Genomic DNA, 12,989 nt, shown 5'->3' on the forward strand with positions numbered 1-12,989 from the left:
TATTTTTTTATCAGTATTAAGGTTTGTATAAAAACTGGCATTTCAGATTACTAATATTTCAGGCATGGTAAGTTTTGCACGTTTTTTAGGGAACAAATGCAGAAATTGCAGAGGATCTAACCTCTCAAATCAGCCAGTGGTATTCATCAAAGGCAGAGTTGACAGCATGGAGGAGGCAAAATGGACTAACCTAAGTCTGCCAAAAACAACTCGTATCAAGTGGGTTTTTTTTTTTTCCTTTTCATTTTCTCATTCTGATAAAATTTTTATTCTGAACATTGGCTACAAATGAGAGGACGGAGACTCATGTCAAACGTTTTTCTTTAAATAACTTGGGTTCCATGAAAATGAAAAACACGGCTCTTGGAAGTCGGATGGAATCTCCATCATGATTTGTATAAACTGATCGGAGTCGTTGGGTGAAACTCAAATCAGACCCTGAGCTCCCAGGTCACATGGGGTTGCCTCCAGGCTGATCGATAACTGGGCCTCGCTCTCCTGGCGCAGCGTGGAGCCGGCGGGCAGGGGAGCTGCCTGCTCACAGCCTGACCCCCCGCTGCACCCAAGGGCCCTTCCTTCTCCCCTCTCAAGGTGTCACTTGTTAAAAATTTGTTTTTTATTTTTTTATTGATTATGGTATCACATAATTGACCTCATCCCCCATTCCCACCCCACACTATAGACGGATGCATTTGCTTCTCAGCATAACCGTGATGGCTGGTCTCGTTTTAGGTGCTTCTAAGTGTCCTTCTAGTATATTAAGGTGTCCCTCTGTCTCTCTCCCCAGGGACCCTCTGAAGCTCCAGCAGCTGCAGAACCAGATCCGCCTGGAGCAGGAGGCCAGCCGGGCGGCCGGCTCCCCGCGCAGCGCGCCGCCCTCGCCGCCGCCCGCCCTCCCCGCGCCCGCGGCCCGCGCGCCGCCCGCCGCCCCGGAGCCCATGAGCGCGCTGGCCCCGCGCGCCGCGCCCGCCATGCAGTCCTCCGGCTCCTTCAACTACGCGCGCCCCAAGCAGTTCATCGCCGCCCAGAACCTGGGCCCCGCGTCCGGCCAGGGCACGCCGGCCTCCAGCCCCAGCTCCTCCAGCCTCCCGTCGCCCCTGTCCCCCACCCCGAAGCCCTTCGGCCGTGCGCCCGCGCCCCCCTTCGCGCAGCCCTTTGGCCCCGACGCCGCCGAGGGCCCCTGGAGCCCGTCCTCGCCGTCGCCCCCGCCGCCGCCGCCCCCGGCCCCCTTCAGCCCCGGCGCGGCCTTCCCGGGCCCCGACGTGTTCCCGCTGCCGCCGCCGCCGCCGCCGCTGCCCAGCGCGGCCCACGGAGGCGCCTCCCCCGCCGCCCGCTTCGGCCCCGGCCACTCGCCAGCCGCCTTCCTGAGCTCCATGCTGCCCTCGCAGCCGCCGCCCGTCGCTGTCAACGCCCTGGGCCTGCCCAAGGGCGTCACCCCCGCGTGAGTGACAGCTCCCCTCTCCCTTCCCACTGGGGGGGGGGGGTTGCCTGGCCCCTTCCCCATGCACCCCTTCACCTGCAGCCCCAAGGGGTATACCATGGTGACCTTTTCACGTACTTACCTTCTTCCGATGTTCAAATTCTCACCGCAGCTTTCCTGCGCTGTTCTTACCCTTACTAAGAGCAACACTTTCTTCTGCATTAGATAACAGGAGGTATTCTCAGGAGCTACCCACATCTAATATATTTTTTAATATATTTTATTGATTTTTTTTTTTTTTTTTTTTTTTTTACAGAGAGGAAGGGAGAAGGATAGAGAGTTAGAAACATCGATAAGAGAGAAACATCAATCAGCTGTCTCCTGCACACCTCCTACTGGGGATGTGCCCGCAACCAAGGTACATGTCCTTGACCGGAATCGAACCTGGGACCTTTCAGTCCACAGGCTGACGCTCTATCCACTGAGCCAAACCAGTTTCGGCTGAGCAGTGCTTTTAAATTTGATGACAGTGGCATCAGCTACCACTTCCTGAGCCTAGCGCAGTTCACTTAGGTTCCCTCACTTGAAACACTTCTAAGATGTATGAAGGGTTCTAGTAGTTAAACAGCTTGCCAGGGTCACACAGCCACCACGTGGAGATTTGAAGTGCCTGTCTGACTCCACATCCATGCTCATACCACCAAACTATGTACAGTCAACATCGGTTCTTCTCAAATGTCTCCTATTGCCAGCAGTTTGGTTCTTGACCAAGTTGTTCACAGGAAAAAATGTCATCTCGGTTATTGACCAAAACTTTGGTTTTCCACCTGACAACCCTTTCATGTTAATATATCTCAGCATGACAAAAAGCGTCTCTCAGGCAACAAATAAAGGAGAGAATGCTTTTGTTGCTGACAAAATCCACAATTAGCACCATTTTAAAACACAAAGAGGCCATCAAGAGTGCTAATGTTGCTAAGGATGTGAAAGTGCTCACAAAACAACAATCCCAGGCAGTTGTTTGGGTAGAAAAACTATTGCTGATGGGATAAAGGAGAGCAGTTAGGCAGTGACAGTATTTCGAAGGCAGTGACATATGAAAAATCCCTTTAATGCTCACAGGGGGTAGTTCCATAAATTTAAGAAGTGTTTATTTAAGTATTAAACAGTACATGAGACATGCACTGTATATAAGAAAGGTTAAAACAGGGAGTCATTTAAGGAGGCTGGGACAGATTAATTCCATTTACATTATTTCTAACGGAGAAAAAGGATTTGGTTCTTGAACAATTCGCTTCTCAAACAGCCTTCCAGAGTGAACTGAGTTTGAGAAACGAGGCTCCTCTGCATCTTAATATTTCAGATCAATCTTACAATAGAGGTGGAGGGGCTTGGTGATTAAGTATATACGGTGTTTTTGAACTATCGAACAGAACTAGTTTACAGTGAGGTAGTGATTGATTGGAAGGGCGTGCGTGTAGTTGTGTGTATGCTGGTGATGCAGATAAGGGAGGCCATGTGCAATCTAGGGAAGAAATGATGGCGCCGGGTCTGACCCAGGCCAGCAGTGCTCTCAGAGGAGTGACGGGGATCCTCAGTTTCTCTATCTGCATATCATCTCCGACCTGTCTTCCCTTTATGTCCCAATGATGACATGCAGCCCTCCGAGACTTTTAAATAGAAAATCTATGCAGATAAACACGATGACATCTACGAGGGTACAGTAAAGCCTTCGAAGGAACATTGTACGGGGGTGTTTGGCCTGTCTTGTTGAAGAGTGTGTAACAGCTAGCACCCGCTCCTTTTCCTGAAGAGTTCAGAAATAAGTACATGCAGGCAGAGGGCAAGCCAGTTCCCATACCTCAACGCCTCCTGTTGAATCCCCTACACCAGAGGCTGCCAGAATCCCAATATTGTTCTGAGAGAAAAGAAGGGAACGCTACAGAAGGACATAAAGGAGGAGACCTTGGGGTTGCAGGCTGTTCTCATCTGTGCAGAAGAGTGCTCCTTTCTGGGCTGTACGAATGCTGCCTCAGAAAGAGCAGTGCTGGGTTTGATTTGGACGCGGGCGTGTCAAGGCGCTCTGCTTAGCAGTGTCTTGTTTTGTCAGGCACCTTCTAAATGTTGATTGCATGGATTCAAAATCTGGCTTCTCCTCAAATCTTTATTGGAGAAAGTTCAGTCGAGTTAATACATAAATAAGGGACATAAAGGAGAGGTCTGTGTAGTAATGATGTGATAATGGGCTTCCGGCTGAAAGTTGAGTCGGTCGGATTGCCCCGAGAAAACCTTTCTCTCTCTCTCTCCCCTGCTTCTCTGAGCTAGGAAATGAAGTTTTATCTTGATGCAAAGACACTGTTAGCTTCAAAAAGTGGGTGTTTGTTGCATGACACTTTATCCTCTCTTGTAAGATGAAATGGTACCAAAATCTTGCTTCCTAGGAAGATAAGAACTATATAAAGAATTTACTACTCCGCGTGTAGGACTTTGATCAAAGAGCAGTCTATCAAAGGCAGTGGGTGGTCGTGCCTTTTATCTTCCTAAGTAGGAACAGTGGTTTTATTCTGATCTTGGACTTTGCAATTATCTGAAGAAGATAAAAACCTTAAGAGGTTTTTAAGATCTTACCTCAAGTAATAGAAGCACTTGCTTCTTATTAGCATGTATTGCAGTGACTCATTTAATGGAGTAAAAATATTTTATACTTGCCTCCACAAGACTCCAGTAGCTCCTGCCTTTTCTTTTAAGTGAACAGAAAAGTCCAGCTGGTTTTGTGGCTGAACAAAACTATCCCCAGAGATGGTTAGGTGCTGGGACACTGAAGGTAAGCGGCAATGCCATCAGCAGACATTTAGCTCTGTGCCAGCCCAACAGGCCATCGTTGTGTGGCTAGCCTCTGTCTTCTAGAAATGTTCCTGTTGCTAAGTCACACACTTGAATTCTTTCTTTGGGTTTGACACATATAACTTGTAGGACATTTTTTTTCTCTGGCATAAAGTGAGGAACATTTTTTTTTTTTCCTCACTTGCATTCTGAGTGAAAAACAAAAAGGTAGCTTTTTATTCATTACTAGAGGCTCAGTGCACAGGTAAGGTCCCTAGGCTTGGCCGATGATTAGGGCCAATCTGATTAGGGCCACTGGCACCCACTTTGGCTTGCCTGGCACCACCCGTTTACTAGCCCCGGGCCTGCGGGCTGGGGGCAGCTCCTGCATTGAGTGTCTGCCCCCTAGAGGTCAGTGCTTGTCATAGTGACTGGTCATTCCGCCGTTTGGTCGATTTGCATATTAGGCTCTTATTATATAAGATAATAAGCCACATAACTTGCAAAAGACTTTCAGGGCTGCCACAACTAACTGGCGTCCTTGATCTTGGAGGAACTGCCAAACTCTTGTGAGATGAGTCTTTTCAATTACTTGCATTCATACGTCATTGGTTACTCGTGGTCACTGTGACAGCAAATTCAGTGTCCCTTGTGAGTGTTATTTCTCTAATTCAGGAGTGAGGAACCCTTTTCCTGTCAAGGACCACACATTTGTATGTGTGGGCCATACCAAATTATCAGCTTAAAAATTAGCCTGCTATATCTGGTCAAACATTTAATCAACTCACCCCTAATGCCTTGGCAGGGCCAGACCAAATGATTTCTCAGGCCTTACGTGGCCCTCGGGCCAGACATTGCCCACCCCTGCATCTAACTGTACAGTTCTGGCGTACGTGTCAAGTTGTAGTAAACAGATGGATGACACATCTCAGTGAAGTAGGAAAACACTAGGGTTTTTGTTTTTTTCTGCCTTGTTTTACCAACATTTTTCTAAATTTCAGATACCTGTTTTATGACTCTCCTGCATACCAGCCATTGTAATCTGTCTGCATGTTTACCATTGTCCGGCTTGTTAGAGAATAGGTTGGTTATTTACTAACTTTCTAAATGGCCTGTGGAGATAAGGTTCTATTTCTCAAATGTCTGAGTCGCAGAGGTTGAGGCTGGGAGCCTGGGCCACGGGTGCCTGTGATAAAACCCCGTCAGGAAGACAAACGGGAGCGAGCAGCCTCGAAGCAGCAGCGTCCGGGTGCTGGTTGATTGCAGTTTAGGGGACCCTGGTGCCTTTCTTCAGGGGTTCAGGCTGCCGCATTCCTTCGAAGGTTCCCGGGGTCCCCAACAGAGGAAATACTGCCCTCCTCAAAGCTGTGGTCACATGCAATGTTAAAGTGACTGGATCTCAGATGGAGGCAGCGAGGAGAACGTACTTTTATAGAAGGAATGTCTTCCACTCCCCTCACCATTGCTGACAGGCTTACAGCTTCCATTGCGGGAACCCCGTTCTTCTACGCAACCCAGTCCATGGCCCTGCGAGCCGGTGGAATCCCGAGGACTTGGGAGTGGCCCCCGGAGGCAATGCCGCAGCCTGTCTGTGCTGGTCTCTGAGCAGCTGGGCCACCCTCGAGGGGAGCCGCACCAGTACTGACTGGCACTGTGATTTTTGCCCACCCTGGCATTCCTGGCATCTGTTCTCATAGAGGGGTGCCCCGTAGACAAAGTGCTGCACCATTGCAGTCTTCGTTGCCTCTCTGCTAGAAGTAGAGCTTTGGTTTGAAACAGCACCCATGTTTGTCAAGAGTAAAAGCAGGTCTCAGTAAGAGCCTTTATACAGATGTATTGAGAGCTTTCATTCTGCAGGCACTCAGCCCTTTATAGACATGATCTCATTGTCCCTCCTCCCCACCCCCCATTTATAAGAAACAGGTACGTGGGAACACTGTCCTTATTCAAGGTGACAGGCGCCGAAGAGGTACAGGGATTTCCCAGGATGCTAGAATAAGCTTAAGCAAGGAGGATAGTCATTAGATCTAATGACTGGCCCAGTTTCTTTCTAAAACATCTGATGTGTTATTTCTTTGAAAGAAAAACTGCTACACACCCAACAAAGCGAAATCGCCCAAGCCTTAAGGGAAAGTTCATAAACAGATGCAGATGCACTTGGGTTTCCCAGTCAAGACAGTGGTTGGATGGTCACTGGTAGAAAAGACAAAAGCTGCACTGGACTCTGCGGACATGACCCAGGGTGCCTGTCCTGCAGGAGCCTGGTGGGCGGGGCCTTGCCAATCTCCTTTAGAGGCGGAGGCTGAGAGGGTTGGGGGCTGCCCCAGGCCTTGTCTTTGAGCTCTTTGGGGTCCTATGTCATAGCCTCTAGAGGAATCGACACAAAGTTGCAACCAACTCTGGGCAAGTATGTCCCAGCAGATTAGCAGGCGCGGTCTCGGGGTCTGCTGTGACTGGTGACAATTCCGTTAAAATGTCTGCTCAGAATGAGACCTGCTCCATCCTGGATGGCTCTATATGGAGTTGTGTGGGGTTAACAAACAGGTGTAGCACACACAGGTGTGTGTTTATTCTTTAGAGAACCCAAAAGAGGGTGTGAAGAGAAGCTAATATGAGTATAAATTGATCTCTTTTCCTTACGTATGAGCTTCAAGTGTTCACTACACTCTAATCACTTTGGCTTTAGATATACAAAAACTCAGCTTGTGTATTCTGGGCTCTCTTTTATTTTTATTTATTTATTTTTTTTAATATATTTTGATTTTTTACAGAGAGGAAGGGAGAAGGATAGAGAGCTAGAAACATCGATGAGAGAGAAACATCGACCAGCTGCCTCTTGCACACCCCCTACTGGGGATGTGCCCGCAACCAATGTACATGCCCTTGACCGGAATCGAACCTGGGACCTTTCAGTCCACAGACCTACGCTCTATCCACTGAGCCAAACCGGTTTCGGCTGGGCTCTCTTTTAAAAATATGGAATGCTTCACAAATTTGCATGTCATCCTTGAGCAGGGACCATGCAAATCCCTGTATCATTCCAATTTTAGTATATGTGCTGCCTAAGCGAGCACCATTTTGGGCTCTTTTATATAGTACTGACATATTACTTTCTTAAACACGAGGGATAATGAAATGCCAACACGTTAAGGATTTTGCTCACTCTGGACCGTTGTGGAATTTCATTACCATTAGATAATCACTGACTATGAGAGAACTCTTAAGTAGTTAAAACTTCTCTCCAGCTGCTAGACAGGTTCACGACCTCTTAAATCATTGTTGTACCCTGGAGATTTGAGTTCCTGAAATACACTGACCGAGTTGACCTAGACTAGTATATCAAGGGAGGATGCTCTTAAGATTATTCAGTAGCCAAGGTGCGGGGGGTGTGTGTGTGTGTGTGTGTGTGTGTGTGTGTGTGAGAGGGTGTCTTCTGGGATTTGGCGGTGGCTGAATCTGGAAGATATGACCCCCCAGATGCTTGCATGCATGCCTGAGAGGGTTCTGCCCCACCCCCGCCACATGGGTATTATTTTTAAACGGTAAGTGACTTGCTGTTGAAGCCAGAGTAAATAGCACTGCTTTCTGCCCGGTGGGGCGGAGTGTGTGAACGACTGGAGGCTGTGTGTGGGAGGCTTGGATGGACCGTTTAGTGGTTGAGGTTTGCTTCTGGGTAAGCGTTTTGTGAAGGGAGCTGCTTTGGGCAATGGTTTTTTGTTTTGTTTTTTTTTTTAAATATATATTTTATTGATTTTTCACAGAGATGAAGAGAGAGGGATAGAGAGTTAGAAACATCGATGAGAGAGAGACATCGATCAGCTGCCTCCTGCACACCCCCTACTGGGGATGTGCCATGCCCTTGCCCAGAATCGAACCCGGGACCTTTCAGTCCACAGGCTGACGCTCTATCCACTGAGCCAAACCGGTCTGGCTGGGCAATGGTTTTCTTGGAATAAGCACTCTTTATTTCCTGATGAGTGGCTGCTCTTCGTTTATCTAAAGCAGAAGCCATCTGGGGGAACAAACCACAGCCATTTCGCCTTGAACTCCAACACAGAGTTAGCTTTATAGGATAACCACCCATTTACCAAAACTTTGCCTCAAAGACTTGTAACTACTTCTCCTTCCTGGTGCCTCCCCCTTCCAAATACTCCATTTTGGTTCTTAACCCAAACTTTATATACTAACCCCTTAACTCTGTACTCAGTTTCTAACACAATTTCTAAGTATTTCCTGAATTACATCAGTCCAAATGAGATACTCTCTGGGGGGGAAAGGTTCCATGTTAAAACCAGTGTGAGAAATACTGTAACCTGTGCCTATACCTTTCCCCAAGGCTCACAACACCGTCATCCCTGCTAGGCTCATTCTGGCAAGGACCTTTGGGCTGCCCAGCTCTCCCGTAGGTCCTCACACAGATGGCACCATCCTGTCAGCTGGGCCTCGGCTGTAGTGTCAGCTGCTCAGAACTGGGATTAACCACATGTCTAGTCATCTCCTCACAATCCTGTCCCTTCACAGTGCTGACCACCTGCTGATATGTCCTTCCTTCCATCCTCCCTTCCCTCTTTCCCTTCCTCTACTTCCTCCTCCTCCTTTCTTTTTCTCTTCCTCTCTCCCCCCACTTCTCTCCACTATAGAAGTTTTGTGAGTATAGTCACTTAAGTGTTGTTCAGCATTATATTCCTAGAGCAGAGCTGAACACTGAAAAGGCCATCAGTAAAGGTTATTTTCACATTTTTGGGAACAGAAGCCAGGGTTCATGGCATTTTATTTTTCTTTTTTTTCTTTTCTTTTTTTTTCTTTTTTTTTTTTTTTTTTTTTTTTTTTTTTTTTTACCTCCTTTCCCTCTGTCATTCGGTTCCCTCAGCCAATCTCATCTTTGGAGTTCACTTCCACGCTAGCTAGTTTCTGTAAGCTATACATCACCTCATGTAATTTCCCCAATAATGCTATGAGATTCGTTCATTTAAAAATCTCCCAATTGCTTCATTCATTTCAGTGTTAACTGCTCAATCAAGAAAATACGTGTGCTTTAGATTTCTGTAACCAAGGGAAAATAATGTCTTTAAAAATAGGAGAATGGGGATGAAGTAAATGCCCTTCGAATGCTGGTGACCTTCCTATGCTTAGGGAATTGGCTTGTTAAAAAAGAAATACGGAACCACCGGGGTGTTTGTATTTGGATCAAAGAGGAGCTTTAACTGTATGTGAAGTTACAAGACACTGAGTGGCAGGAACCCGTGCCAACGTGAATGTCCCCTGCATGTACCATCCTTGGGCGGTGGTCCTTAGGCGCTGAGCTCACCTGAGAGGCAAGCGCACTGAGAGACGCCGTTGAAGTGACAGGACTTGTTCCGTAGTAGACAGACAGGTGTTTACTTGTCCCAGAGAACTGCAGCTGTCTTTTTAAACACAGTTCCCTGCCTCTCTAGTTCAGGGCTCCGTCCTGTCCTTTTGCCCCTTCCATGCTCATCTGTGCAGAGAACAGCTCTCGGCATGTCTGCCTGCAGACACACGGGCAAGCCTCCGTCATCGAGGCTGCTCACCGTCAGACGGTTGTGCAACTGGTCAGGTGCAAATGAATAATGGGAACGTGTGTGTTCCCAATAAAGCTGGTGCTCAATGAGCTCCCTGTCTTTAGGACCAGCTTTTAGGTGCCCTCAGAACCTAGCTCTTCTAGTTCTCAGATGCAAGGTTGTAGTCAAGAGCAGCAAAGAACTTTATTTCCAAAACTGTGTGATGTTTTTACTTGTTCTGAACTGGACTTGTTATGTGTGCTTCGATGTCCCTCGGCTCTGGCCCAAATGTTCCCATTATTGGGAACACAGGGAGAGGATCGAATTGGAGGTGGAGGCACAGTGCATCCATGCCCTCACTCCACCCATATGCTTTGGAGGCCTGCTCTTTGACAGGCACTGTGATAAGCAAAGGAGGCATGGTGGGAGAGTGCACCAGGACATGTGATGCTCACGTGTGGTAAGAGTTATGATGGAAACAAACATGGTGCAGTAGTTAATGGGGTCGATTGAGGGCCCTCCTTTCCGAGGAGACGTCAGGCTGGTGACATTGCCCCGAGGAAAGGGTGAGGGAGAGAAGGCTCTGGGCTTAGGAAAGTTGGCAGACTTTGTGCATTTTTGTTAAAAGATTTTTTTGCAAATCATAATTCCTGAGGCCCTTGCTATTAATATGCCCCAAATCCATTGCCCAGCTCCTTAAAAATCAAGACCCATTCCCAGGGAGCAATTTAAAGTTTGACTAACCACTTTGATATTACTAACACAGGATATCACAATATTTTATTTCTTTGTTTTGTTTTTAAACCAATGTCTAACATCATCCTATTTGAACTTCAGGGGCAAATGACTACAAAGGAAGGACCTGGAAAAGCTATCAGAATTTTTCCATTATAGCTAACAGAAGACCCAACTACCAGATTAAATGTACAAGGTTTATTGTTAAACATAACAAGTGGGGTCAGGCAGTTCCATGGGAGGTTAGCACAGTGTCCCCCAAACGATCGGGGGGACACAGGCTTTTCTTCCGAAGCTGTCATCATCGGCATGTCCTGGGCTCTCCCCTCGTGGTCACCAAGTGGATGCAGCAGGTTGGAGCACTTCTCTTTGGACACAGTGATAGAAGAGGAACATTTCCTCCTATGTGTTTTTTTTTTTATTGTTGTTTGTTTTTTAGAGATGGGGAGTTTTTACCTGGGGCACCGCACCCCCTCACTCCCACCTCTATTCCCCGATCTCATGGGCTAGCCCTCTTCTACAGACCTCTGGCTCATTGCTGTCCTGAGGACTGAGACCAATCAAACTGAGATTAACCACCCCTGGGTTTGGAGAGGGGTGGGGATCACCTTTCCCAAGCACACTGAAGGGCAAACACCCAACAAAATCAGAGGGAGCTCTGCAAGAAAACAAGGGGGAGTGGACAGGAGGAGAAAATGGCTGTTGGGAAGACCAGGTACGGGACCTCAGGGGGCGGTGGTACAGGTATGCCATTTCTCCTTAATCTTTACCCTCAGCCTTGTGAGGGAAAGGAGGAGAAATAGGAAGGAAATTGCTTAAGGCACCAATAGAAGTGGACTCCACACGCACAAGCACCCAGCACCCAGGCCCCGGCTCCCTGTCATTCATCTTGGAGAGAAAGGCTCCGGTTGCCACCTACCCTGAGGGGAGGTTTAGGAGGCTTGGGATGCACCTCGCAGAGCGGGACCTGCAGGCCAGGCCTTCCAGGTCCTCTGGTATAGAACATCCTCCCTAATCAAGGTAGGATAGACAGGAAGGTAACAAACTTAGTATCTGTTAGAGAGTGTGCTCAGTATTGTTATTGAATACATTCATTTCAGAGAATTGGAAGCTCCGAATTAATGAAAGTATGAAAGAAAAATATGTTCTCTTTCATATCTCAACAGTCAGATATGGTAAATATGTTTATTTCTGCTCATAAGAAACATTAAGAAACTGGCTCAAAATCACAAACTTAATACAAGACAAATCCAGATTTTAAGCCTAGGTCTGATTACAAATCACATCCTATTTCCCTTTACATGGCTACCTCCTTAGAGCTAGAGCACGCCTTTGCTATCCTTGGCATTTATCTAACCACTGAGACACACTCCCCTAAGGTGTCCGAACTTCCTCTGAAAACGGGTTCTCATTAGTGTTACCTGGACATCGAATCCAGCCTTCATGGTTCTTTCCAAAACTAGTTGGAATAGATGTAGTGTTAAAAAAAAAAAAAAAAAAAAAAAAAAGGAGTGGGAAGAAACATGCTGACACATGTACCCTTTCTTTGCTGGACTTGAATGTTCAACTTGGATTGATATGGCTTGTGCTTCTGCCCTGCAGGGGATTTCCAAAGAAGGCCAGCAGAACTGCTCGAATAGCCTCTGATGAGGAGATCCAGGGCACCAAGGACGCTGTCATTCAAGACCTGGAACGAAAACTGCGCTTCAAGGAGGACCTCCTGAACAACGGCCAGCCGGTATGGAGGCACGGGGGTCTGGGCTTGGGACACGCGCTCCCCACATCAGAGAGCTCTTCCCGGAGACTTAGGTTCCTAAGATTTGTCCACAAACTTGATTTTATTGCCTTTGGATCTCTACATTCCTCTGAGTATAAAAACTTAAATCAGGGCAAAATGAGACAGTGAAATGGCTTCCTTCTGTTATTCTATAAACTATTATTGGAGTCAAGATCACAAGTTGGAGATAAAAGGAGAAGGGCTGATTGTAAGGTCTAGGGTAGAATAAATGCAGACTGTGATGTTAAAAGAAAAGGGAACAGACCCCTGGGAGGGGCAGGGGTGGAGAGGGAGGGAAAAAGGTGTGCTTTGGAGCAATCTGTATCTACCCCAAAGCAGCAAATTGGAATTCAAATACCAAAAGGAGAATTGGGATTCTATGGCATATACTGATGCTACACAAAAAATACCTTTACTGAGGAAATCATGGTCCAGTTCTATTCCACTACAATCTCTATTGACTCAGTAATCTGAAAGAGTAAGGCTGTTTCAGTCTTGTTCTGGTTTGTCAGAGCAAGACAGCTAGACTCAAGAAAAAAAAAAATTATGTTTGAAGGCTGCAAAATTGTAAAGATTTCTCCATTGGACTTAAATGTTTCCTCATCAGTTGTTTGTTTTTTATGTTTTTTTACTGACCCTTATCACATCAGCATATTTTAAGGGGACAGGAAACGCTAGTCTAGCAAGATTTCCCCAATAAAGGAAAGGAGCCTTT

General features: G+C 47.0%; 2 protein-coding genes and 1 non-coding gene across 9 annotated transcripts in view; 1 reads left to right on the forward strand and 2 right to left on the reverse strand.

Annotated features, from left to right (window-relative positions):
- PALLD (palladin, cytoskeletal associated protein) overlaps positions 1-12,989 on the forward strand; it is a 375,164-nt gene that overhangs the window by 331,824 nt on the left and 30,351 nt on the right. For 5 of the 7 annotated variants that reach the window (XM_036425035.2, XM_036425040.2, XM_036425034.2 and 2 more), the window contains 2 exons: positions 788-1,441; positions 12,100-12,235. In XM_036425035.2, the coding sequence (XP_036280928.1) occupies positions 788-1,441; positions 12,100-12,235 (790 nt within the window). The remainder of the gene's footprint in view (positions 1-787; positions 1,442-12,099; positions 12,236-12,989) is intronic. The other 2 variants (XM_036425036.2, XM_036425039.2) reach the window with 1 other exon arrangement.
- The window catches only part of CBR4 (carbonyl reductase 4), a 76,820-nt gene continuing 65,899 nt past the window's right edge, over positions 2,069-12,989 (reverse strand). The window contains exon 5 of the mRNA XM_045576652.1: positions 2,069-2,192. Coding sequence (XP_045432608.1) covers positions 2,152-2,192 — 41 coding nt within the window. The 3' untranslated portion in view covers positions 2,069-2,151. The remainder of the gene's footprint in view (positions 2,193-12,989) is intronic.
- LOC118712011 lies at positions 7,214-7,317 on the reverse strand. Its single transcript, XR_004985938.1, has one exon. It is a non-coding gene; the product is annotated as a U6 spliceosomal RNA (small nuclear RNA).

This window comes from Pipistrellus kuhlii, unplaced genomic scaffold (genome assembly GCF_014108245.1).
Source record: "Pipistrellus kuhlii isolate mPipKuh1 unplaced genomic scaffold, mPipKuh1.p scaffold_m20_p_8, whole genome shotgun sequence".
Taxonomy (NCBI): Eukaryota; Metazoa; Chordata; class Mammalia; order Chiroptera; family Vespertilionidae; genus Pipistrellus; species Pipistrellus kuhlii.